This window comes from Delphinus delphis, chromosome X (genome assembly GCF_949987515.2).
Source record: "Delphinus delphis chromosome X, mDelDel1.2, whole genome shotgun sequence".
In the NCBI taxonomy this organism is placed as follows: Eukaryota; Metazoa; Chordata; class Mammalia; order Artiodactyla; family Delphinidae; genus Delphinus; species Delphinus delphis.
This window is the reverse complement of record NC_082704.1, coordinates 119,058,928-119,086,067: the sequence shown is the minus strand read 5'-3', so window position 1 is coordinate 119,086,067 and position 27,140 is coordinate 119,058,928. Positions and strand designations below refer to the sequence as shown.

At 51.4% G+C, this 27,140-nt stretch overlaps 1 protein-coding gene across 3 annotated transcripts in view; it reads left to right on the top strand.

Annotated features, from left to right (window-relative positions):
- Nucleotides 1-1,235: 1,235 nt before the first annotated feature.
- Nucleotides 1,236-27,140, top strand: part of CLCN4 (chloride voltage-gated channel 4) — a 73,515-nt gene continuing 47,610 nt past the window's right edge. Inside the window, exon 1 of one of the 3 annotated variants that reach the window (XM_060002228.1) lies at nucleotides 1,236-1,385. Coding sequence is in view for 2 of the 3 variants with exons in the window: in XM_060002226.1 (XP_059858209.1) it covers nucleotides 19,802-19,946 (145 nt within the window). In the remaining variant the exon portion in view is untranslated. Of the gene's footprint in view, nucleotides 1,386-19,593; nucleotides 19,947-20,679; nucleotides 20,864-27,140 lie in introns of those variants that run through there. The other 2 variants (XM_060002226.1, XM_060002227.1) reach the window with 2 other exon arrangements.

The window sequence follows — 27,140 nt, the reverse complement described above, 5'->3', positions numbered from 1 at the left end:
TTGTGAAAAATTGGAGAAACAAAGGGGTTTGGGCTTGGGCTAGCAAACTAGTGCAAGTAACAAGGTTTGTTTATACAGCCTTCCAGGTGGTGAATTCCCTGTCTCCGCAATAAGGATGCCTTTTATCCACCTGGTGGGGGGCAGGGTACCTTCACATGCCTTTGGGGGGACCAAGGAAGGTCAGAGTGTCTTTTATTTGCACAGGCTGTTTCTTAAGTAACTTTAATTCAAAATAATCAGTATGCCAAGTGGCCTATTTTGGGGGTGGCATCTTCTGCTTCCCTTCAACACCTACATACATTCGTCAGATCATTCAGCACATAATGCTTTGCAGCTTGTTTTTTCTCAATAAGACACCGTGAATGTCCTTCCATGTCGAAAAGTATCTGTTACCATATCTGTTTTAATTCTTGTGTTGTACTTATAAACTTAACCAATCCTCTGTTTCTGGCCACTTAACTTGCTGCTGGTGCTTTGAGGTCATAAATAATACTGCAGCAATTCTTCCTTTCACGATTCTTTCCGTTCCTTTCCTTTTTTCCTAATGAGGCTAGTTCCTGGAGCAAATGACAGCAATAGCTGTCGGGGCCACTATGTTTCAACCCGTGCATATTTGCAAGGTTTTTGGTAGGAATTGCTAAACAGCCCACCAGGAAGACTGTTCAATTTACATTCTTATGGGGGGGGTAATCTTTTCTTTTTTTTTAAGTCCTTGCCAAAAGGACAGTTTCATGGGTGGAGGTGGAGGATGTCGGAAGTGATCTCATTCTGTTGAAAACTGTGCGCCCCAGTTTTATAGGCTTTTCCTTAATTGCCTGTTTGCTATAATGTTCTTCACACTTGAACAATCACCTGGAGAAGAAAAGGTGAAACCTACTGGCAAAAAGTCGCCCCACGACGAGGAAGGTGCCTCTGCTTGAGTCATTTCCGCCGAGCCGGAACACAGAGCAAGTCACTTCGGACCTCGGAGGGCATTTTATAGACCGCCCCGCGTCCCAGCTCCCGTCGATTCTTGGAACTCCCACCACCGTAGTCCCGGCAGCCCAACCCCAGCGGGCAGCGCGTCCCGTGTCGGGGACGCGGGGGTTCTCTGTGCACCCGGAGGAACCGACTGTATGAGGTTTGGAAGGGCCGGCCTCCAGAGCCGAGGTGACCCAGCCTGCCGGGCAGGGCTGAGTGGCTGGACGGAGCACGTGACGCTCGCAGCCTGGCTCTTGGCTCGGGGTAGTGGGGGCCCGCCCCGCGCGCCGAAGGCTGAAATCGGCTTTTGCCTCCGGCAGGAAAATGAGCTTGTCAGTTTCTTTCTCTAGCGGACCCTCAACCCACTGGAGCAGGGGATTTCGGTAGCATTTAAATTTTATGTCTCAGGAATCTGAAAGCAAAAGGTAAGTTGCTTATCACTCAGAAAAACAAATGAGAGGAAGGACCTGGAATACTGTACGGCCACTTTGTTGATTTTTCAAATCGAGTTGAAAATAATCGATCGCTGTGCGAGACAAGGGCCATTATTTAGCCCCAAATTAGAGACTGACCTTCTGAACAGAAATGTGGTTAATCAGGAGGGGATGGTGGTAAAAGGGCCCGGGGTTAAATATAGAAGGACATGAAAGCTGCCGCAATAAATAGCAAGTAAGTAACCCTGGCCTGCTTGTGAAACAACCCATTTCACATCTCTTTCAGGGGCGCCAGCGAAGGGAATGTTAAAATTGCAATTTGAACTCAAACGAAAGGAAACTAATCTATATGAAACTGGAATACAAATAAAAACAGTTCCTGCTTTTGCTCTTTCACATTTCAAGAACGTTTATGTGGTTTGGCAAGAAACTTGATATCTTCACAGTTTAAGTCTGAAATATGCCATTTCAAATTTATGAAATGATCACAGTTGGAATTTTCTAAGTCCGTCTAGGCAAGGCTGTTTCAGTTGTGAATGAGAAATATTGACATTGTACATATTTTCTTTAATAGATGACTCACTTTCGCAGAATGTGATAAAAATTAGAAAACGTATAATAGTGAGTTATTGCGAATTAACTTTCATGTCTGAGAGATCAAATTCTTTGCCAGAAGATTTAGGAAAACAGACACAAGTACAACCGTGCTCATGCACTAGCGCTTTACTTTAAACAGTCAAATGTTCAAGTAAGAAGTATAACTACGTGGTGTCACTGTTGTTTTCTTCGGCAAAAACACGGTGATATTGGAATGCAGGTATTGAGAGTAATTACAAGCATTATTCATCAGTGCAATTAGTATTACATTCCACAGTGAATATGCTTCAAATTAATGTATTTGATATACGGTTTGAAACATGGACCCTCTATGCAAAATATGTATACGCACTCTGTATTTTAACTGTCATTTTGATTTGCACAAAATAGATTTATTTATTTAGTTCTCCATTGCATTTGATAAAGACTTCTTAAAAATAAAAGACTAAATTATTTCCTTTCATTACTAATCCCCTTATTGAAATCCTATTACCTGCGTGGAGCCTGGAGTCATTTGGGTCTCCCCTTCTGTGTGCCGTTTGTTTCCCACAGTTGGTGGAAGGCTAGGCCAGCTGCCCATACCAAACACACCGCCCTGAAAGGAGGCCAGAGCGAGGCTTCCCGGCCACTCGCTCCTCGCCTACAGGGACTTCCAGGGTCTTCCCCCGCCCCCCTCCCCTCCTCGCCCCGAGGGCGTCACGTGGCGGCGTGGGCCCGCCTCCCGGTGACGTCAGCGCGCTCGCAGCCGTTGAGCCGAAGAAAGGATGCTCTAGGATGCGGTGCAGGTGGGCGACCGGCCTGCGCCATGCGGCACTGCAGGTAAGGGACTCTGCAGGAGGAGCCCCTGCAGACCGTCGGCGAAAGTGGGGTTTCTGGCTGCTGCGGCTGCTGCAGGCACCAGGCAGCAGGGGGGCGCGGAGGGCGGTTGCTGCAGGCTCACGCGTGACTTGGGTCTTGGCAGGCGCACCCTGGGAAAGTGGGCACGGGCCAGACTGAAAGACCCGGGCCTCTTTCACAGGAGGGGAAAAAAATCAGGAATGATCACAGTACAGGCATTGTAAGGAGAGACAGGGGCTGCTCGTCAAAGATAACTGTCTACCGACGGTCATTGTGCTTCTTAAATAATGACACATTTACTGATTCTCCTTACAGGGGTTTGTCCTCAGTGGTCAGCCTGATTTCTTTCAAAGCCAAGCTGCTTTGCTTGAAATGGAATGGAAACTTCTTGGTTAGCATTTGAAGAGCTAGATGTGCGGTCTAAATTGTTTGGCATTATTTTGCAAGGTTCCGGCATTTAAAGGGGATATGTCAGAAATGTGTTTGTTTTCTCCGGGTGTTTTAAATAGATTAAAAAATAACAGTATCCAATAAAATAAAATAAAGCTTCCAATGTGCGTGTAGGAGAGTGCAAACCAGCTACATCTGTTAAGAACAAAAAGGTCTTTAGAAGGGGGTGGAGCTGGAAATGAACACCAAAATCCATGAATTTCCAGTGTTCTTTTTAATTCCATTGCTAAGTAATTTGCTTGCTGAAAGAAGGGGCTTGATGACGCAGTGGCAGATGGAGGAGGGATCAGCTGACTTCAATTTTAGCAGGACAGGAGGTGGGATTTTAATGGACTCTTTTGAGAGTTCAGGCCTGTGTTTACATTCCTTTCTCTGGTTCGCAAACGACCCGCGGCCAGGACATGTGTGGGTACCCTTAGGAGGAGAATGTGGCGTTCTTTCCTGTAAAACGTGACCCCTCTGGAAGCCGTGGTATCACTGAATTGTATTGGAACTCACACCATGGATCATTTGACCCATCCAGCAACTGTGGGAGGACCTGTAAGGCAATGGTATTTTAGTTGATAATTAAATAAGGCATTTCTTTCAGCGTTTGGACACCCTGATGTGTTGCTGCAGTAATTCAGTAATTAATTTACTGCAGTTTTCTTCATTTGGTTCAGGTTGGCTATTAGAGTCAAGGTCCTCAGGCCCCTACCTTCCCTTGTCCCCCAGCCCAACCCTAGACAGAGCAGATGAGAGACAGATATAGTAGAGACCTGATTCCACTTCTGGCTTTGGGACTGTGGAACCTGGGACAAGTCACTTTGTGTCTTTGGGAGTCAGTTTTCTTGTCCCCAGAGTGACCAAGGAATTTATATCAGGGTTTCTCAGCCTTGGCACTATTGACGTTTGGGGCTGGATAAATCTGTTTGTTGTGGGCACCGTCCTGTGCTCTGGAGGATGTTTCTTTAGCTGCATCACTGGCCTCCACCCACTAGATGCCAGTGGCCCCCGCCCCCCAAGTTGTGACAATGAAAAATGTCTCCAGACCCTGCCACTTGTTCCCTCGTGGGGCTCCATTGCCCCTGGTTGAGAACCACTGATTTGGACGATCTTAGATGTTCTGGCTCTGGTATTCTAGAATTCATTTTCCTATGATTTGTTTCATGCTGAGCCCTTGGTCAGAGATCCGATTCCCTTTCATGATGTTGTCAATGCAGAGACTTTTTTATGCTCTGGGGTTCCAGAAGTAGCTTCAGTCAAAAAGGGGAGGCCTGTCTTGTGTGCCAGTCGTAGCTGGGAAGCTAGCTTGCCAGAGTGTCAGGGAAGGAGGGAAGAGCACAAGCAGCACACCAGCGTGTCGGGAACTGGGGCAGACCAGGGTCCCCATCCTTATCTGCAAAAGTGGGAATAGGACCCGTGTGGAGGTGTCGAGGGGAGGGAGGGAGGTAACGCGGGTGCTGGTGCCCGTTGTGGCCGTCACGGTCACGCGCTTTACGCTCCAGTGTAGGACTGGCCGCTAAAGGTCTGGCTCTGACACTTCAGAGAGCGGCTTTTGCTGCACCACTTCACCTCTTGGAACCGTTGCCGAAAATGTAAATGGGGCTACTGTACTTGCTGGTCCTGCTTCTTCGGCTCTTGGGGGGATCAGATGGATGTAAGAGGGTCAGCAAGCTGGAAACTCCCGGGAGACAGGAAGCAGTCATGGCAGTGGCATCGCGAGGCATGGGCTATGTGTAGTGGGTTTGGGGGAGGGAGCTTATAATCAAACAATTATCCTTGTCCCTCCCACGGGCCTGGGACTGTGGTGTGCCCCTCCCCCAGTACCCTTGCCCTCAGCTCACTCTCTCTGCCTCTTCCTGGCCCCATAAAAATTGCTCGCCTGGGGGAGGGTTGGTTCTTTAGCGAGAAGGAGCCAGTGTGCAGAGGCCGGGGCACAGGCAGCCTCCTTTGTCCACTTCCAGCCATTTTCTTTACAGGTGGCGCCCACAGCCGGCCAGGTAGCTTGTCCCCAGAATGGCTTGGCACGCTATGTGGGTCATTGGGCGCTGTCTCTGCACCCAGTCAATGATGTGAAAGAAAATGAAAAAGGAGGAGGGCTTCCCTGGTGGCGCAGTGGTTAAGAATCCGCCTGCCAATGCAGGGGACACGGGTTTGAGCCCTGGTCCTGGAAGATCCCACGTGCCGCGGAGCAACTAAGCCCGTGCGCCACAACTACTGAGCCTGCGCTCTAGAGCCCGTGAGCCACAACTACTGAGCCCATGTGCCACAACTACTGAAGCCCGCACGCCTAGAGCCCGTGCTCCGCAACAGGAGAAGCCACTGGAGTGAGAAGCCTGCCCACCGCAAGGAAGAGTAGCCCCCGCTCGCCGCAACTAGAGAAAGGCCCTGCACAGCAAGGAAGGCCTAATGCAGCCAAAAATAAATAAATAAAATAAATAAGTTAAAAAAGAAAAAAAAGAAAATGGAGGCGGATCCTCCATCAAATGAGACTTAAGCGCTGGAATCACTATCCTAGGCAGCCCTGCTGCTGTGACAGAATACCACACACCGGGTGGCTCATCAACGACAGACATTTATTTCTCACAGTTCTGGAGGCTGGAAGTCTGAGCTCAGGGTGCCCGCATAGCTGGGTTCTGGTGAGGGCTCTCTTCTGCATTGCAAATGGCTGCCTTCTTGTGTCCTCGCATGGTGGGAAGAGAGCTCTCTGGCCTCTTCTTATAAGGGCACTAGTTGCATCGTGAGTGCTCCATCTTCATTACTTAATCACCTGCCAAAGGCCCCACCTCCTAATACCATCACATTGGGGATTGGGATTTCAATATATGAATTCTGGGGGATACATTCAGTCCATGACAATAACCAGCTATAACTTGTGCCCTTGATTGGATCCTGGCTTGAACAAACATCAGTAATAGGCTTTGGGGACACCTGGGTTATTTTTATGTGCCTGCCTCCTAGATCATGCGAGGAGACTGTTGTAAATTTGATTAGATGCCATAAGCTTGTGGTGTGGTAGGCACCCAGCTCAGCCACTCCTCATTCCTGACACAGAAACAGTGAGATGAGACATGGTTGTTTCCTGCTGCCATGTTTCAGGGTAATTTGTTACACAGCAGTAGATAACTAACACGTGTATATGTACAGGACTCTTATTTTTCAGTGATGCATGCTGAAGTAGTTAGGGGTGAAGTGTCAATGAGAGCAATAAGTTACTTTTAAAGTGTTTTTTTTTTTTTTAACATTTTTGGAGATCTTTTTAATGTATGGCTGAATAGAAGACAGATGAATTCTCAAACCTGCTTCTGCATTCAGTCTGTTGCAGTATCACATGTCATGTAGCCTCTGGAAAATTCCACTGTACCCTCGAAGGAGAATGGAAAAAGGCAAATAAAAATGTACAATTATTATAAGAATGTTTTTGGCAGCATGGACTCCCTTAAAAGGCCTTGGGGACCTCATGGTGTTCCCAGACTACACTTTGAGAACCACAATAATTTACTTTTAAACAGTTCAATTGAATGGAGAGAGAGCGAGAAGAGGCAAATACAGTCAAATAGGAACACTGGTTGAATCTGATTGGTGTTATTAATTGGACTCTTCTCCATAATGTGCTGTGTATTTGAAAATGTGCACAATAGAAAATTCAGAAGAAGGTAGAAAAGAAATATAGACTCTTGGACATGTGAGGGATTCTGATTGAGATCTGAGGGTGAAGCCCAAGGGGAGCATTCTTTTTGTTTTTTGTTTTTTTGCGGTACGCGGGCCTCTCACTGTTGTGGCCTCTCCCGTTGCGGAGCACAGGCTTCGGACGCGCGGGCTCAGCGGCTCACGGGCCCAGCCACTCCGCGGCATGTGGGATCCTCCCGGACCGCGGCACGAACCCGTGTCCCCTGCATCGGCAGGCGGACTCAACCACTGCGCCACCAGGGAAGCCCCAAGGGGAGCATTCTTAACCTGAGCTCCAGGTGCCCTTGATCGCACGAACCTGAGGCCCCAGGTGAGACCTGCTGGCCCGGAGGTTCCCAGCTTGCCCAACAGCCCTCCAGCCCTGCACCCTCCCAAACCAGACCCAGGGAGATTAGTTAGTGGCGAGGAGGGTGGGTGTGTATGAGCCCTCTGCAAATTCTGACGTGTGGTGGCCTTATTATCAAACCCTTGCTTGACTGTATTGTCAGGGGCTGGCCAGAGATAAGTTGTCCTTTCTAAGGGCAGGGGTGGTTTCCTTTCTAGAGAGTGATAAGTAGTTTTTGAATGACTTGTTTTCCATCGAAATAGTAATAGATGCTTTCTGGGAGGATTTCACGCAGGATAAAGGCTATGGAAAGAAAACAAAGTCTCTTTCCCATTCCCGGTCCCCCATCCCACTTCCAAAGGCAACCACTGATAACTGTCTTATATACTGTTTCAGAAAATGTCTATGCAAATACATCCGTCTGTAGAATGTACGTAGCACTTTCCTTTTTCTTTTTTCTTCACTAGGATGTAATTTACATGGAATGAAATGCGTGGATCTTAATTCAGTTGGTTTTGACCAGCTGAAGAGAACATTCTTGGTACTCCCACAGGGCCTCATCTTGCCCTCCTTTAGTCAAATCCTCTGGCTGGAGGGTACCACCATGCTGATGTCTGTCAGCACAGTTTCCTTTCGCCTGTTCTTGAACTTCATATACCTGGAGTCCTATGATCTGTACACGCTTATGTCTGGCTTCTGCACTGAGCGTGATTGTGAGATTCAGCTGTGTTGTATCATGTAGCACTGATTCATTCATTCATTCCATTTTCTTGTGAAAGTACTTGGGAGAGTAATGTACTTGATAGACCTCGTTTCTCTTAGTCCTGCTGTTTGGAAGCTGTTGTACATCAGCTCGCTCACAGCATGTTCCAGAGTGTGGACGGTGTGCAAGTTTACTTAACCAGTCCCCTCTTGATGGGTGTGTGGATTCCTCAAGCTTTTGTAATCAATGCTTGTGGTATTATACCAATGTAAAAATGCCAAACAGGAAAAGACCTCTGGGATTAATTAAATGCATAGAATTTAGATGTTGGAAGCTAGCTAGCTTCAAAAATCAAAGCAACCCTTATATTTTACATATGACCAAGAGATGTCCCGAGAAGTCAGGTGACTTGTCCAAGGTCACGTGACCAGTGGCGACAGAGTTGGGGAACAGCCCAGGTCCCCCCCAGATGCCTTGTACAGAATGTTCTTTTTTGCACTGTAGGCTCTGTGAGGGAAGGAACCGTGTGTGCTTTGTTCACCACTGTAAACCCAGCACATAGCACGTGGCAGAGTAAGTGCTCATTAAATATTCGTTGGATGAAAAATTAAGTGAAATGTTAGTACCCTGAGAAAAGACCACCGATATCCTGAGGACTACAAAGGCGTTTCCATGAGACGTGAGCCTTTATATTCATTCATTCATTCATTCATTCACTCACTCCCTCATTTACTTCTTTATTCAACCAGTATCTGTTGGGTCCCTGCTGTGTGTCTAGGCCAGGGTTTCTCACCCTGGACACTATGGGCTCTTGGGCTGGATGATTCTCTGTGGTGAGGGCTGTCCTGTGCACTGTAGGATGTTTAGCAGTGTCCCCGGCCTCCACCCACTCGATGTGGGTTGCAACCACTGCCCCGTTCCCCACTTGTGACAGCTGAACTCCAGACATTGCCAAGTGTTCCCTGGTGGGCAAAATTGCCCCCGGTTGAGACCTACCAGTCTAGGTACTGGGGTTTACCGTGGAACCAAATGGCCAAGGTTCGTGCCTCGGTGGAAGTGACATTCAAGTCAAGGAAAGAGAAGGTAACTGATAGGTTGTGCTGTCGCATGAAATATAGCGGGAGGCGGAGGGTGGGCAGTGGTGAATTCAGAACCCCGGTTAGACAGGGCGGTCACGGAGGCCCGTCTGAGGGCTCATATGTGACCAGGGACTGAGGGGGAGCCACGTGAACATCGAGGGGGCAGAGAGCTCGGGCTGAGGGAACAGCCAGTGCAAAGGCCCTGAGGCGAGGCAGCAAGGAGGTGGGCGTGTCCAGAGAAGAACCACCCAGAGAAGCGTGGTGGGAAAGGTGCTTGGAAGGGTGGCTGGGCGGACCCTATGGGGACTCGGAAGGAGTGGCACCAACCCTGGTGACTCTAGGTGCGATGGCAAGCCACTGGGTGCTCTTGGGTGGGAGAGTGACACTTCTGGACTTGTGTTTGAAAGGATGGCTGTGGCTGCTGTAAGGAGAAAAGTCAGAGGTGGGTGAGAGAGAGAAAGCAGGGTGGCCAGCGAGGAGGTGGGGACGGTGGCCACGTGAGCGGTGACCTGGGTGGCCAGGTGAGCTGTAGCTTAGAGGACCGTGCCCTTAACTAAGTTAGCAGCCACGTCGTGCTCGGAGCCAGGCGGGCCTTGGACATCAGAGGAGCACGTGTGGTCAGGTCACACCGTGAGTGTGTGATTACAGCGCCTCGAGCTGGAGGCCACCTGCCGCACCTGTCAGGACAGTGTCACCAGTGACGGGCGGCAGTTCGCAGGGACAGCAGAGGCAACAGCTCTTGTATTCCACATACGACACTGGAAAGGCTCCCCTTCCGGCCTCCTGGTGTGGATGAAGTCGCTCGAGCTTTCTCGCAGGCCCTTGAGCCCGCCGCCTGCCTCTTTCCCTGTGAACTGGCTGTTCTCTGTCTGGAGGGCTACGCCACACCCCGTGCTGGTCAGCCTGGGTCACCCACCGTCCACTGTCGCCGAGCCCTCCCGTGCAGGTCCTTGTGCCGGTCCTGAGAGCAGGGAGCTGGCCGTCGGTTGGACTGATGGAAGTTTGAGACCAGAGCCTTCCCCGTTGGAGGTGACTGTCCCCCTCCTGGGGTCCCGTGCGGGGAGAGCCCCGCGGGCTAGGCCGGGCCCTCGACCCCCCGAGGATGCTGCGGGGCCCGCTCCCACCAGCGGCAGCGCTGATCCGGGGGTGGGGGTGGGGTTTGGCTGGAGGGAGCGTGACACAGACACGCAGAGTTCTGTTAATCCCCTCGGGAGGTCTGCTCCTTGCCCTGGTGCCCGGGGACCTGCTGACTCATTTCTCGTGGCTGCTGTTGCTTCTCCTGGGCTCGCCCCGCACTTTTTACCACGTCTCTGGGGGTGGCCGGAGCTTACCTCCTGCCGGGATCTTAGCCTCCCTTCTGGGTCGCGATGGTCAGTGTAAAATTTATTGTTTCCATCCACTGGAGCCCTTGGAGGTGCTGGTTGGGTTAGGACGAGAGGGGCCACCGCAGCGATCCCAGACACATTATTTTCCTCTTAGCTCCGTCAGGCCTCCCACCAGCCTGCCTTTTGCCCAAAACATAGGAGTTGACTGACATTTCAGCCCTCACCTTGGTAGCCCCGCTGGAATACGGTGAAGCCACCCCGTGGCCGTGTTCCCGCTGTGGCCTTGCTCTGAGGACACTGCGAAGGACGCCTCGAGGCTGCATTGGAGGACTCCGTGCATTTAACCTTCACGGAGATGCTAGCTGTGAGTGTCTGTGACATTGTTTTCATCCACGAGGGGGAGTAGCCCACATGAGCAGGAAGTAGATTGTTGCGGAGGAAGATGGTCTGCAGAGGTCCCAGGAGAGGGAGGGACGCCGCGGCGTTTCTCACGGGCATCGTCTTCAGCCGCTGTTATGGGCTGATACCGTGTCTCTCAGAGCTCACGTGGTGAAGTCCTAACCCGTAGTACCTCAGAATACGACCTTACTTGGAGACGAGATCTTTATAGAGGTAATCAACTTAGAACGAGGCCATGAGGTTGGCCGCAGTCCAGTGTGACTGGGGTCTTTATAAGAAGAGGAGGTTTCTGCACAGACAGGCGCAGAGCGAAGAGGGTGTGAAGGGGCGCGTGGAGAAGACGGCCGTCTACCAGCCAGGGAGAGAGGCCTGGACGGATCCTGCCCTCACAGCCCCCAAGGAACCAATCCAGGCGTACTGTCGCCTGGATCTCAGGCTTCTGGCCTCCAGCATTGGGAGACAAGAAGTTTCTGCCATTTGAGCCACCTGGCCTGTGGGGCTGGTCAGGGCAACCCAGGTGAACTAATCCAGTGGTGTTTTCCGGGGCACACGAGCCATCGCCCACCCGGGAGGTTGGACGGTAACCCAGCAGCCTTTACCTGAGCGCTTTCCGCGCAGTTTAGGAGAGGCTTGGCGAGCAGTGCCCTCTGCGTGGAAGCAGGTAGCTCTTGGGTCCCGAGAGGAACGAGGCGTGTTCAGTCCTCTCACGACCCAAGAGGAAGGGCCCTCAGGGCCCCGGTGGGAATCTGGCTCCCCGCTCACTGTCTGTGGGACTTGGGCTTGAGACCTAACCTCCCCTCTGCCTCAGTTTGCTGATCTGTAACGTGGGCCTGAGGGTGACGGCATTTACTTCAGAGAGTGTCAGGAGCCCTGGTGGCGGATGCGTGTGAAGCGCTTAGGACGGGAGCCCTGTACAGAGTCGTTGTTGTTCTTATTACTGTGAGGAGGGGGCTCTGGGGACGGTCTCCATCCTTGGCCCTGGGTGCCGGGAACGCGGAGAACTCATGGCCATCTCCCTGCCCTCTGGTGGGGGGGATGTGAGAACAGAGTCCATTGCGTCACCGGAGGCCGTGTGCAGTTGGCCTCGGCCGCTTCCCAGCACGCAGGCCATGTTCCGAAAGGGGACACATAGCCGCGCAGCCCTGGGGCCACAGGAACTGTGCCACGGAGGGCGGCCGCGCCCTGCACCAGCTCGCCAGCCTCGGGGGGCAGAAGGGGTGCGGGAGGGCTGGGTGCTGGGCAGGGGCCAAGGGGGAAGCAGGAGGGGGAGGTAGAAGTGACCCTCCGCCTCTGTGCCCTCTCCAGGCACCATTTTGAAGCTGACAAACTTTAATTCTCACGTCTCTTTCTGCGCATCCTGCGGTCTGAGCTTTCTTCTCTTGGGGACGCCCGAGGGTGCCGTGGCCCTCGGCCTCTCGCCACGTGGCCACCAGGGGGCTCATCTCAGTGTCGGCGCTGCTGGGCCTAACCCCCCTGGGGAGCGCCGTGCGGTGGCTGGAGCATTGGCTAGAGGGGGTGGATGAAGCGTGGCCTGTCACCCGCCTAAAGGTGTCTGCATCTTGAAAGCGAGACTCCATCATCTCAAATGAATTTGAAGTTGCTGGGGTTTCAGGTGAGATGGCGAGGGGAGGGGAGGAGCTTTGACTAGTGGGGGAACTGGCCTCCAGGACGGGCCCGATGACTGCCTCCTGTGTTCATGGCCAGGTGCAGCCTCTCCCACACTGAGTCCCTCAGGGCTGACTGCCACCGGCGGGGTGTGCTGGAAGGGACGGCGTGTGACTCGCCAGGCTAGGTCATAAGAGACGGCTGCTTCCACCTCGCTCCCATGGAGCACTTGTTCTAGAGGAAGCTGACTGCCATGTCCCGAGGACGCTCAAGCAGTCCCGTGGAGGCGCAGGGTGCAGTGGAACTGAGCCCTCACGCCAACAGCCAGCACTGCCTTGCCTTCAGATGCCTGCGGCCCTGGGCGACAACCTCCTGAGAGACCTCGAACCAGAAAGACCCAGCCAAGCTGCTCCTGAATCCCCAGCCCATAGATACTGTGTAAGATTATATGTGTATGATTTTAAGCTGCTGAGTTCTGAGGTAGTTTGTTATGTAGCATTCTAGATAATAACACCTGGGGAGGAGAGGAGCTCCATGCACGATTTAGGTTATTGAGTGTAAGTTAGGGCATATTGATGATGAGCTCCAGTGTACTGATTTAAGTAAATGGACAACTGTGTATATTTCAGGAAAATGTCTACTTCCCAGTGGATTTTCATAGCCTGGAGACTTCAATCTCCACTAGCCCGCAAACGCCAGTGGGGTCTGGATGTCTGCTGTCAGTTCAAGCACCCAGCATTGCAAATCTGGGATGTCACCTGCTTTGGGAGCATCTTCCCTTTTCTCCCTGCACCAGTGAAACGTGCTCCGGCCTGTAATGCAGCTTGGAGCCCATGTCATGGTGGGTTTGCCAACCCCAGTGCCTTTGCTCGGTCAGAGGGTTTAGACTTTGGACATGAATTATTTCAGTGGGAGATCAGTTTTTCTAGGTAGGTATTTTAAAACAGAAAGAAAGTAGTTCACAGGTGCTTGAGAGAAGTGTTGCAGCATGCCAACTAAAAAATCTAACTTTTGTACAGTATGGCGGTGAGATTTAATTCTAGTTGATGGGTCTTCTGGGTTGCCTTGAGTAATAAATCTTTTATTGAAATATATGTGCAGAAAAGTGTGTAAAGTGTAAGTGTACAGCTTGATGAATTTTCACAAAGTGATCACACCTGGGTAACCAGTGCCCAGATCAAGAAACAGGAAGTGGGACTTCCCTGGTGGCACAGTGGTTAAGACTCCTTGCTCCCAATGCAGGGGGCCCAGCTTCGATCCCTGGTCAGGGAACTAGATCCCACATGCATGCCGCAACTAAGAGTTCGCACGCCGCAACTAAGGAGCCCACGTGCTGCAACTAAGGAGCTGGCGAGCTGCAACTAAGACCCGGCACAACTAACTAACTAACTAAATAAATAAATATTAAAAAGAAAAAGAAAAAACGTGACCAGCCACCAGAAGCCACCCCCATGTCCGTTCTGGTCACTCCTCAGCCCAAGGGTAACTGCTGTCCTGATTAACTCCACACATTCGGTTTGCTTATTTGGAACTTTGTTTTAATGGACTCCTGTTCCTGTGTCTGGCCTTCCCTTGACATTGGGTTTGTGAATTTCATCCTTGTCAGTGAGTGTATGTAGTGGTAGGTTGTTCATCCTTGTGGTTGTGTCTAGTCACATAGTTTTCTCTGTATATAGGTGTCTTTTTTTCTGCTTTTAAGATATCCGCCTTTTCACTGGGTTTAGCAATTTGATTATGCCACTCCTTAGTGTGGTTTTATTCTATTATTTATTTGGGTGCTTGGGGTGTACTGATTCGCTGAGCTTCTTGTATCTGTGGGCTTGTAGTCTCGTAGTTTAAATCCTGTAGAACAGGATTTCCTAGAGTAAAAGTTCTGGGCCACAAATGAAAATGTATTTCAGAGAAATTTCTTGAGAGAATTTAAAGGGAGTTTTAAACCAATTTCCCTGTGACCTCCTCCACTTGGATAAGAAATGTGAAGTAGGGTTTGGCTCATCGGGCTGCTAAAGGGGCTGCCAACTCTTGGTGCTGCTACCCTGCTTCCCGCTGTGATGGGTCCAAAGTCCACTTCTTTGGGCTCCCAAGATTCTGGGTCAGATGCCTGTGGTTGGGTGTCAGCCAAGATGTTGGCCGGCGGCACCGAGGAAGAGATCTGTCTATGTTTGTCAGCCCAGCTTTTTTCCTGGGTGAAAAGTAATAAGGGAATAATCAGGATGAATCGAGCAGTTAAAGAAACCCCCCGAACCTAGGAGGGGAAAGCAAGGCATGCCCTTCAGACTCGCGTTGCTACAGAGGATAAAACTGCAGACCATGGTGCATATGAAAGGCGATGCAGTCAGAGAGACGTGTCCCAACCTCTCATTTTCACGTCTAGTGACTTGAGTATGGTTTTCGTATTCTTTTTGTCCTGTGTATACTCACAGGTAAGCTATCTTTCTTGTATGTATTTTTGAGTGTGCCTGTGCGGTGATGTCTCAAGTACTGAGCTGACTGCTTGATAACGTTTTCTATCTCTAGATGGATGTAATTTTGTTTGTTTTTTAAAAAAATGTTTATTTAAATGTAGTTGATTTACAATGTTGTGTTAGTTTCAGGTGTACAGCAAAGTGATTCAGTTACACGTATATACGTAAATATATGTATTCTTTTTTTTACATTCTCTTCCATTACAGGTTATTACAAGATATTGAGTAGAGTTCCCTGTGCTATACAGTAGGTCCTCGTGGGTTATCTATTTCATATTTTAATCCCAGACTCTTAATTTATCCCTCCCTCCCCCTTTCCCCTTTGGTAACCGTAAGTTTGTGTTCTGTGTCTGTGGGTCTGTTTCTGTTTTGTAAGGAAGTTCACGTGTGTATCATTTTTTTTGGTTTTTTTTTTTTTTTTTTTTTGCGGTACGCGGGCCTCTCACTGTTGTGGCCTCTCCCGTTGCGGAGCACAGGCTCCGGACGCGCAGGCTCAGCGGCCATGGCTCACGGGCCCAGCCGCTCCGCGGCATGTGGGATCCTCCCAGACCGGGGCACGAACCCGTGTCCCCTGCATCGGCAGGCGGACTCTCAACCACTGCGCCACCAGGGAAGCCCTGGATTGCATTTTTGAAGAGTGTCATGGTGTTGTGTGCACAGAGATCCAGGGCATGAATAAAGGCAGGCCGGCGTCCCCGCATTCATTTTAAGGTCCTGATTTCCTCCCGCGTCAGAGAACTGAGTGGATGGGGAGCTGGCCTGGCTGCCCTAGGAGGAGGGGCTGGGGGGAAAGGGTTTACACTGGATCACAAGTTCATGATGATGATCGTGGTAATGCAGCCCTTGAGTAGAGGTGTGACACTCTTCAAAGGCAGGAGCTCCAAGACTGCCCTCTTCCCCAACCCCCCTCCAGGATCACAATCTGCATTTTAATAAGACCCCAGGGGATTCATGGGCTCATCCCAGCCTGGTTCAGGGTCTCACCTGAGAGGCTGCACTTTGGAAGCACCTGGGGAGCTTTAGAAATGCTGATACCTGGGCCCCCCAGACCCGGATTTAACTACTCCGGGCTGGACCTGGGGTTGGGGGCCTTTGTGAAAGGCCCCAGGTGATCGGGCTGTGCAGCCAGGGCTGGGACCAGCCTGGAACCTGCTCACCGCGCCTCCGCAGAGCTCTCCTTTCTCAGCCCCCAAGACACCTGCCCTCCTGCCTGCCTCTGACCATGGCTTCTTTTTTAAAAAATTTAATTAATTAATTAATTAATTAATTTGGCTGTGTTGGGTCTTCATTGCTGCGCGCGGGCTTTCTCCAGTTGTGGCGAGCGGGGGCTACTCTCAGTTGCGGTGCACAGGCATCTCATTGCGGTGGCTTCTCTTGTTGCGGAGCACGGGCTCTAGGTGCGCGGGCTTCAGTAGTTGTGGCACGTGGGCTCAGTAGTTGTGGCTCACGGGCTCTAGAGCATAGGCTCAGTAGTTGTGGCGCACGGGCTTAGTTGCCTCGCGGCATGTGGGATTTTCCCGGACCAGGGCTCGAACCTGTGTCCCCTGCATTGGCAGGCAGATTCTCAACCACTAAGCCCCCAGGGAAGCCCCTGACCACGGCTTCTTAATCTGCTTGGGCCGTGATTCTGTCTCTGGCCCCCAGTCCCGCCTGGCTCCCCGCGTTTCTTCTTTTGAGATTCTTTTCCCATATAGGCCATTAGAGAGCACTGAGTAGAGTTCCCTGTGCTGTACAGCAGGTTCTTAACTGTCTGGTAGTGTGTGTATATGTCAGTGCCGATCTCCCACTTCACCCCTCCCTCTTCCCTGGGTTTCTGACTTCAGCCCGGTCCCTTTTCTATATTCAAAGTGTGGTCCGCAGACCGGCAGCAACATCTTGTCAGAAATGCAGAGTCTCAGGCTCTACCCTGGCCATGCTGGATCAGAATCCGCATTTTAGCCAGCTGCCCAGTGCTCCAAATGTGTGGGAAGGTAGGAGAGGCGCTGCTCTCGCTGTCAGAGCGGGGAGAACTGGTGGGAGGGGCGCCGCTCTGGCCGTCAGGGCGGGGAGAACTGGTGGGAGGGGCGCCGCTCTGGCCGTCAGGGCGGGGAGAACTGGAGGGAGGGGCGCCGCTCTCGCTGTCAGGGCGGGGAGGACTGGTGGGAGGGGCGCCGCTCTGGCCGTCAGGGCGGGGAGGACTGGTGGGAGGGGCGCCGCTCTGGCCGTCAGGGCGGGGAGGACTGGTGGGAGGGGCGCCGCTCTGGCCGTCAGTTCCGGGAGAACTGGTGGGAGAGGCGCCGCTCTCGCTGTCAGGGCGGGGAGAACTGGTGGGAACGGTGCCGCACTCGCTGTCAGGGCGGGGAGAACTGGTGGGAGCGGTGCCGCACTCGTTGTCAGGGCGGGGAGAACTGGTGGGAGGGGCGCCGCTCTCGCTGTCAGGGCCGGAAGAACTGGTGGGAGGGGCGCCGCTCTGGCCGTCAGGGCGGGGAGAACTGGTGGGAGGGGTGCCGTTCTGGCCGTCAGGGCCGTGAGAACTGGTGGGAGGGGCGCCGCTCTGCCTGTCAGGGCAGGAAGAACTGGTGGGAGAGGCGCTGCTCTCGCTGTCAGGGCAGGGAGAACTGGTGGGAGGGGCGCCGCTCTGGTTGTCAGGGCCGGGAGAACTGGTGGGAGGGGCGCCGCTCTGGCCGTCAGGGCGGGGAGAACTGGTGGGAGGGGTGCCGTTCTGGCCGTCAGGGCCGTGAGAACTGGTGGGAGGGGCGCCGCTCTGCCTGTCAGGGCAGGAAGAACTGGTGGGAGAGGCGCTGCTCTCGCTGTCAGGGCAGGGAGAACTGGTGGGAGGGGCGCTGCTCTCGCTGTCAGGGCAGGGAGAACTGGTGGGAGGGGCGCCGCTCTGGTTGTCAGGGCCGGAAGAACTGGTGGGAGGGGCGCCGCTCTGGCTGTCAGGTCCGGGAGAACTGGTGGGGGGGCGCCGCTCTGCCTGTCAGGGCGGGGAGAACTGGTGGGGGGGCGCCGCTCTGCCTGTCAGTGCGGGGAGAACTGGTGGAAGGGGCGCCGCTCTGCCTGTCAGGGCGGGGAGAACTGGTGGGAGGGGCGCCGCTCTGGCCGTCAGGGCCGGAAGAACTGGTAGGAGGGGCGCCGCTCTGGCTGTCAGTGCGGGGAGAACTGGTGGGAGGGGCGCCGCTCTGGCTGTCAGGGCGGGGAGAACTGGTGGGAGGGGCGCCGCTCGCCGTCAGGGCGGGGAGAACTGGTGGGTGGGGCGCCGCTCTGGCCGTCAGGGCCGGAAGAACTGGTAGGAGGGGCGCCGCTCTGGCTGTCAGGGCGGGGAGAACTGGTGGGAGGGGCGCCGCTCTGGCCGTCAGGGCCGTGAGAACTGGTGGGAGGGGCGCCGCTTTGCCTGCCAGGGCGGGGAGAACTGGTGGGAGGGGCGCAGCTCTCGCTGTCACGGCGGGGAGAACTGGTGGCGTTGGCAGGAGCCAGGGAACCCGGCCTCAGGAACTGGAAGGCCTTTACTTAGTCAGTTTCTCGGGTGTCGCTGTTGACATTGGCGCGGGCCGTTCTTTGCTGTTCGGCCGTCCTGCGCATTTAGGATGTTTATCAGCATCCCTGGCCTGTACCCACTTGATGCCACTCCCCGACCTCCCCCGCAATTGTGACATCTGAGAATGTCTCCAGGCACTGCCAAGTGGCTGCTTAGGGACACAGTTGGCCCTGGAAGGCCACTTTGGGGAGAAATGACCTGTGAATCCACATGGTTCAAAGGTCACCAGTTGACTCTGGGGCCCCCAAATATAACCCCTGCAGGGAAGTGCCCAAAAGGCTCGTTTGGTCCAGTTTTGAATTAAGGCAGAATTTCTCCGCCTCAGCGCTGTCGGCACTTGGGACCGTCCTGGTCACTGTAGGGTGCTGAGCAGTATCCCTGGCCTCCACCCACTAGATGCCAGCAGCACCCCTGTCAGATGTGACAAAATGTGCCCAGTGACCCCTGGGGGCAGAATTGCCTGTTGGGTGCCACTGGTCCATCCATCTTTGGTCTGTGTCGCCCGGTCTCATCCCCCCGCTGTAGACCCGCCGTAGAGGTGGTGGCTCCCAGGGTAGCCACTCCCCTGGAAAGAGGGTCCTCCTTTTCTCTGTCGTCCGCATGTGGCACTGCATGGGTCCTCTGCTCGCCCCACAGCCAGTCGCTGTGCCTGGCGGTTGGAGACTGTCATTGGCCAGCCTGGGTCACGTGCCCACGGTGGGGAGGGGAAGCTTTGGTACCAAATGGAGGGGAGGGACAGTTCTGGGGGGCGAGAATGACCTGCTCTTGCATCCCTGTGCGGAGCTAGATGCTCGGCTGCACTGCCGTCTAGTCAGTAACCAGCTCATCTAGCGAATGCCAGGTGCCGGCGTTTCTCTGCCTGTTTCCAGGCCACCTCGGAGGGCGCTCAGCCCTTTTACAGGTGAGCAGCCCAGGCTCGGCGGGGCTGGCGAGGCACCCACATTGGCCTGCAGGGCCCAGGTGTCCTAAGCCCCCATGCCCCCTTCAGCTTCTTCCTCCAGGCCTCCCTCCACGGGCCTGTCAGAGGGCTCTTTCAGAGCATCCTCTTCTTCTCCAAACACTTCTGCATCTCAAGAGAAAGTGAGCGTTTTTAGACAGCCCCGAAGTCCCTGCCCATCGAACTGGAGCTTTCCTTTCCTCCATAGTCCCCTTCTACCCAAACCTCCAGGACCGTGGAGAGTGGAGAAGGGCTTGTGCTCCAAAGAAAAATGACACTACTATCGCTGGAAGAAGGAACAGATGTGCTGGGCAAAAGCCACAAATGAGAATCGTGCCTAAGAAGCTGCATTTCCTGATGGGCAGCCCACATTTTCAAACACTTCTTCAAATTGCAAAGTATAGCAAACACGCCCCAAAGTGCATAACACCTGACTGTATGGCTTAATGGATCAAACACGAAGTCTCATGTCACCACCTAACGTATAATTTATAGGATGCCACGTAGATGGAATCACACAGTGTGGATTCTGACGCGACTCGACTCTTCGGTCAGCAGGCTGTGTGAGACACACCCACTGCAAGCACACCTTGGGAAGCACTGGAGTCAGAGGGTGTGTAGAAGCCGAGAAGCCACTGAAGGTGACAGAGGAGTGGCCACGGGTCGGAGCGGGAATTGGCCTTGAGTTGCTCAGGGCACAGAGCAGAAGCCATGGGCTGTGGAGACAGGAGTTCCTGTGACCTGAGGCAGGAGCTGGGGCTAAAGGAGGCTGAGGGAAGGATGGCAGGTGAGGCAGGGCAGGGTACTGGTTGGAGCAGATGGAGAGGAGGCAGGCCCCGCCCAGTGGACTCAGCTGCCCCAGGCAGCAGGGCTGCTCACACAGCACCCTCTGGTGGCCCCGTGGTGCAGTGACACCCCCTCTGAGCCCCAGGGAGCCCAGGCTGGTGGCCTTCAGAGGAGCGGCCAGCACCAAGGAGCTGGCGGCCAGCAGACGTCAGCCCTGAGTTTAGTGCCTGCTGTAATCCATGCAGGTTGCAAGAAAAGTGACTTGCGATTGGTTGCTGGAGCTTCTGGAAAATCTGTAAGACATGAAGCTTTTTTCCATATTATTTTTTTTTAGTTGTCATCTAAGGCCTGGCTCTGAACTCAGTGTTCTGGGATCCTCTCCTCCTTGTGTCCTACTCCTTTCACAGTCTCTTGTGAGTATGTGTGACCTCTAGCTCTGATGGCCTTGACCACTTTGTCAAAGTGATGCTATGACCATATTCGTATTCACAAGCCAGGGGCATCTGGTGTCTTGAAGCATTTGGATAGCTAATTTGTTGGAGAAACTTTTCCGGTGGTAGGATATCCTAGAAACCTTGATGTGTATGTGTGTGTGTTAAGAACTACCTTTTATTCCCTTGCAGCTTCCAGGTTGAAACGTCGCTCGGGAGGTCCTGTGCTTGCATTTGCAGGGTCCCATCCTTCCCTTCCAGAATCCTGTGCAGGAAGGCCATGTCTCTTCATCTTTGTACATTCCCAGTGGATGGTGGTGCTTGCTCTGCTGCTTCTGTTGGTAGGTGAGGCTTGACGGCCTGCCGGTGGCTCTGGCACTGTGGACAAGGGCCTGGCAGGTGGCCAATGGCCCGTGACTGCTTGTGTCAAGTAGCGCCCAGCAGCCCCCGAGCGCGGCCTGTTTCTGTAGGTCGCACGTCAGGGCACACAGGCACATGTCTTCTTTCTGCTCTGTCTGGGCTGCTCTGTGTTTCAACGACCGAAGGGCTGAGTAGACGAATTGTGACCGAGGCTGCATGGCCCCTGAGCTGAAAATATTTCCCATCTGGCCCTTTGTAGGAAACATTTGCCAAGCCCTGAATGGCAGTTGAGGTACTGTGAGGGCACAGGGAGGAGAACGGCAAGGCCAGCCCACAATAGAATGGATAAACTCACTGGGGTCTGTTTGCACCATTGAATACTATAGGACAGGAAGCGGCAAAGAACGTCATCCCGTGGGCCAAATCCAGCTCACTGCCTGAGCCAAAATGAGCTAAGAATTGATTTTTATATTTTTTAATGATGGAAAGAAACTGAAGGAAGAATAATACTTGGTGACAGGTGAAGATTATATGAAATTCAGACTTCATTGTCGATAAATCGAGTTTCATTGCCACATAGCCCCAGCCATTAATTTGTGTATTGTCTCTGGCTGCTTTTACGTGACAGTGGCAGAGTTGAGTAGTCCCGACAGAGGCCACGTGGCCCACGAAGCTATAGATATTTACTCTCTGGCCCTTAATAGAAAAAGTTCACTGTTGTAGAGCATAGAGAATGAATGAACGATAGATAAACTCAACACCATGGGTAGATCTTACAACACAGTGTAAAACAGAAGAAGCTGGAAACGAAAGATCCCGTTTATATAAAGTTCAAAAACGGGCAAAATTCATCTGTGGTATGAGGATAGTGATTACCTTTACGGGTGGGGTAGGGGCCCGGAAGGGGCCGTGAGGGAGCTTCTGGGCGCTGGTCACGTTCTGTCCTTGATCTGGGAGCTGGTTATGTGCGTGAGCTCACTTTGTGAAAATTTGAGGAGGTGTACACTTAGGACTTTTGCCTTTTTATGGATAGATGTTTATTTCAATAAAAAACTTACTTAAGAAAAGTGATTTCAGTCTGGCAGCTCCTCAAAAGGTTAAACGTAGGCTTACCATATGACCCAGTAATTCTGTTCCTAGGTATCTACCCAAGAGAACTGAAAATACATGTCTACATGAAGGCTGGAATGACCATAGCAGCATTAGTCACCATAGCTCCAAAGTGGAAACAGCCCAGATGTCCATCAGCTGATGAGTAGACAAACACAACGTGTGTATATCAAATACAACGGAGTATTATTCACCCATAAAAAGGAGTGAAGCACTGATGCTCCAACATGGACAAACCTTGAAAACATTATAATAACAGAAAGAGGCCAGACACAAAAGGCCGCATATGATATGATGCCATTTCTGTGACGTGTCCAGAAGAGGCAAATCTGCAGAGAAGGAAAGCAGATGAGTGGTTACGAGGGGCTGGGCCAGGAGAGGGACTGCTGTGGGCATGGGGTTACTTGTAGAGGATGAAAACTTCTGGAGTTAGATAGTGCACCTCTGTAGCCAGAAGGAGAAGGTCCTAAGATGACAGCCACCTCGCCTGCTCTTTCGTGCTGCCCTTCCAAGCACAGGTGACTCGAAGGTTGACAGGGGGAAGGCCTGACTTTTCCACCAGGTAATCCAGACCTGCCCCCAGATCCAGGCCACATGAGTAATGCAGAGCAGTTTCCAGAATGTAAGTAAAATGAGGACGTTAGATTTGCTACTTCTGTTTACTAAAATAGCAGTTGCACGAAAAGCAGGGCAAGTTGGAAGATTGTAGATAACTCACTTCCTGGACTTGCCCTGTGATTATGCCCAGGCCAGCCCCGGCCTTCCTGGTCTCTGTTTCCCTCTGGCTTGATTGGAGAGGAACAAGCATCTTCCTAGCACCTACTGGTGCACATGCGTTTCCATCAAGGACAGGAGCGTGGACTCTTGGCTTCTTGCTGGGTACAAGATCCCCCTGCTTACCTGGGGCTTGCTTTTTCTATGTTTTTAATAATCTTTTCTGAGTTGCACTTTTGGGTTCCCATTTCTAACTGTTAAGGGCAATAATGCTCACAGATATCACTATAGCTTTTGAGGATGTGAGATTATCACTCAGATGATCTCAATTTTGCCAACAGTGAAGAGTATGTTCTTTTTTCAAATGATTTTCTGCTCTGTAATGACTGATAGAAACAGCTGGCAGTGAAGACAGCTCTGAAATTTCTGGAAAGTTCCCTAGGCTTAACCAATATCTGTGCAGAGACAAAAAGTTTTGATGGGGCTTCCCTGGTGGCGCAGTGGTTGAGAGTCCGCCTGCCGATGCAGGGGACACGGGTTCGTGGCCCAGTCCGGGAAGATCCCACATGCCGTGGAGCTGCTGCTCCCGTGAGCCATGGCCGCTGAGCCTGTGCGTCCGGAGCCTGTGCTCCGCAACGGGAGAGGCCACAACAGTGGGAGGCCCGCGTGCTGCAAAAAAAAAAAAAAAAGTTTTGATGAATTGAAGATTGTTTGCTTGTCCCCGAGCGTGTGGAAGGGGCTGGTACTAAGTTTCAGTCTCTGTGTCATCTGCTCTGGGTGGAAAGCACCTGAGAAACAGTCCAGCCCAGGACTGTAGTTTTTGAGAGGAGGGCGGTGAAGGTCAGTGGGGGTCAGCGGAGGTCACACAGCCAGATGGGATTCACGCAAATTTCTCGGTTAGTGGTCTTTTCACTTTGAGTAGATGTATTTCGTTTGAAAGAAAATAGTCTCTCATTAATGTAAACACTTTGAGGAGTTTTCAGGAGAAGATATTTAAAATGCCAGGCATAGATTCATGTTTTAATGGCCTCACGAGTTCTTGGTGAACAGAAATCGCAGCAGGTCCCCCAAAAGTTCAGTTTGACTTGCTTAATCTCCCTGAGCAGAACTGGAATCCATCAGGTCCCTTCTGTGAGCTACAGACATCAAAGGACTGATTAGACAAACTTTGGGAATGAGGGAACATGCAGGGTGGTAAGGAAAATGTGTTTTCATGAAACACTTAAGGTTTTTTTTTTTTAAACATTATTATTATTTTTTTTTATTGGAGTATAGTTGCTTTACAATGGTGTGTTAGTTTCTGCTGTACAACAAAGTGAATCAGCTATACGTATACATATATCCCCTCCCTCTTGGACCTCCCTCCCTGCCCACACCACCCGCAGTCTCGCCCATCTAGGTCATCACAGAGCACCGAGCTGAGCTCCCTGTGCTGCACAGCAGGTTCCCACTAGCTAGCTGTTTTACACGTGGTAGTGTATTCATGTCAAACCTAATCTCCCAATTCGTCCCACCCTCCCCTTCCACCCCCCTTGTCCACATGTCCATTCTCTATGTCTGCGTCTCTATTCCTGCCCTGCAAATAGGTTCATCTGTACCATTTTTCTAGATTCCACATGTATGCATTAATATACGATATTTGTTTTTCTCTTTCTGACTTACTTCACTCTGTATGACAGGCTCTAGGTCCATCCACATCTCTGCAAATGACCCAGTTTCATTCTTTGTTATGGCTGAGTAATATCCCATTGTATATATGTACCACATCTTTATCCATTCATCTGGTTTTTTTTAACATCTTTATTGGAGTATAATTGCTTTACAATGGTATGTTAGTTTCTGCTGTATAACAAAGTGAATCAGCTATACATATACATATATCCCCATATCTCCTCCCTCTTGTGTCTGCCTCCCACCCTCCCTATCCCACCCGTGTAGGTGGTCACAAAGCACCAAGCTGATATCCCTGTGTTATGTGGCTGCTTCCCACTAGCTATCTATTTTACATTTGGTAGTGTATATATGTCCTTGCCACTCTCTCACTTTGTCCCAGCTTACCCTTCCCCCTCCCCATATCCTCAAGTCCATTCTCTAGTAGGTCTGCATCTTTATTCCCATCTTGCCCCTAGGTTCTTCTGACTTTTTTTTTTTTTAGGTTCCATATATATGTGTTAGCATACGGTATTTGTTTTTCTCTTTCTGACTTACTTCACTCTGTATGACAGACTCTAGGTCCATCCACCTCACTACAAATAACTCAATTTCATTTCTTTTATGACTGAGTAATATTCCATTGTATATATGTGCCACATCTTCTTTATCCATTCATCTGTCGATGGACACTTAGGTTTCTTCCATGTCCTGGCTATTGTAAATAGTGCTGCAATAAACATTGGGGTACATGTCTCTTTTTTTTTTTTTTTTTTTGCGGTACACGGGCCTCTCACTGTTGTGGCCTCTCCCGTTGTGGAGCACAGGCTCCAGACGCGCAGGCTCAGCGGCCATGGCTCACGGGCCCAGCCGCGCCACGGCACGTGGGATCTTCCCGGACCGGGGCACGAACCTGTGTCCCCTGCATCGGCAGGCGGACTCTCAACCACTGCACCACCAGGGAAGCCCTACATGTCTCTTTTTGAATTATGGTTTTCTCTGGGTATATGCCCAGTAGTGGGATTGCTGGATCATATGGTAATTCTATTTTTAGTTTTTTAAGGAACCTCCATACTGTTCTCCATAGTGGCTGTATCAATTTACATTCCCACCAACAGCGCAAGAGGGTTCCCTTTTCTCCACCCTCTCCAGCATTTATTGTTTGTAGGTTTTTTGATGATGGCATTCTAACTGGTGTGAGGTGATACCTCATTGTAGTTTTGATTTGCATTTCTCTAATAATTAGTGATGTTGAGCATCTTTTCAAGTACCTCTTGGCCATCTGTATGTCTTCTTTGGTGAAATGTCTGTTTAGGTCTTCTGCCCATTTTTTTTTTTTTTTTTTTTTTTTTTTTGCGGTACGCGGGCCTCACTGCCGCGGCCTCCCCCATTGCGGAGCACAGGCTCCGGACGTGCTGGCTTAGCGGCCATGGCTCACGGGCACAGCCGCTCCGCGGCATGTGGGATCTTCCTGGACCGGGGCACGAACCCACATCCCCTGCATCGGCAGGCGGACTCTCAGCCACTGCGCCACCAGGGAATACCTTCTTTTTCTTATTATTTTTTTAATTTTTTCTTCTGCCCATTTTTTGATTGGGTTGTTTGTTTTTTTGATATTGAGCTGCATGAGCTGTTTGTATATTTTGGAGATTAATCTGTTGTCGGTTGCTTCATTTGCAAATGTTTTCTGCCATTCGGAGGGTTGTCTTTTTGTCTTGTTTCTGGTTTGCATACTAAAAGGATCTTACACCATGACCAAATGGGATTTATCACTAGGTGCCATGATGGTTCAACATCTGAAATTCAACCCATGTGATACACTACATTAACAGAATGAAGAATAAAAATTACATAGTCATCTCAATAGATGCAGAAAAAACATTTGACAAAATTCAACACCCTTTCGTCATTAAAAACATTCAACAAGCTAGGAAAGCTTGTTGAATATGAAAAGCCCACAGCTACCCTCATGCTCTGTAGATCCCTTCTTGCCTTTAAGGATTGGATAAAAGACCTAGGTGTCCTTTGTGTCTTCCGAAGTCCCTGTGTAGGTAAATACGGTTGTGTAAGAGAGATGCTCTTTCTTCAGGATGGACCCCTCCAGCGTGAAGTTCGATTCCATCCTGTCTCTGTTGCCAGGTGTGTTATCTGTTGCTGCAACTAACTTAGTTAGTTGTCCTCCCTTGTAACTAACTTAGCATCTTCATTTCTTCTCTCCCTTGGAGCCCACGTAAATCATACCTGTTAAACATTGTTATGATGCTGCTACATGACAACCCTTTCAGAAACACCTGGTGGCTTAAAACAATAACCATTCATTTTTCTCACGGTCTGCAGGTCAGCTGGGTGGTTTGATTGGGTCAAAGCCAGCTGCTCTTGGCTGGGCTCACTCATGAATCTGTGCTTGGTGAGCCTGGATGATCTAGGATGGCTTCAGTTGAGATGACCCACCTTGACTCCATGTGGTCGCTCATCTTCCAGCATGTAGCCTAGGTTTCTGCTCATGGCAGAAGGCCAAGGAAGAAAGCAGAGGCCGCGTCGCCTTTGGGGTCTAGACTCAGTACATGCATGCTGTCACTTCCACTGCATGTCCCAAGGCCAGCCCTGATTCAGGAGCTGGAGAAATAGACTCTACCTCTTAATGAAGAGGAGCCGCAAGGTCCCACTGAAAATGCTGTAGATGCAGGGACAGGTAGAGAATCTGAGCTGGTTCTGTGTTCATTCCACCGTGTAGATCAGGAGTCAGCAAACGTTTTCTGTAAATGGCCGAATAGTAAACATTTG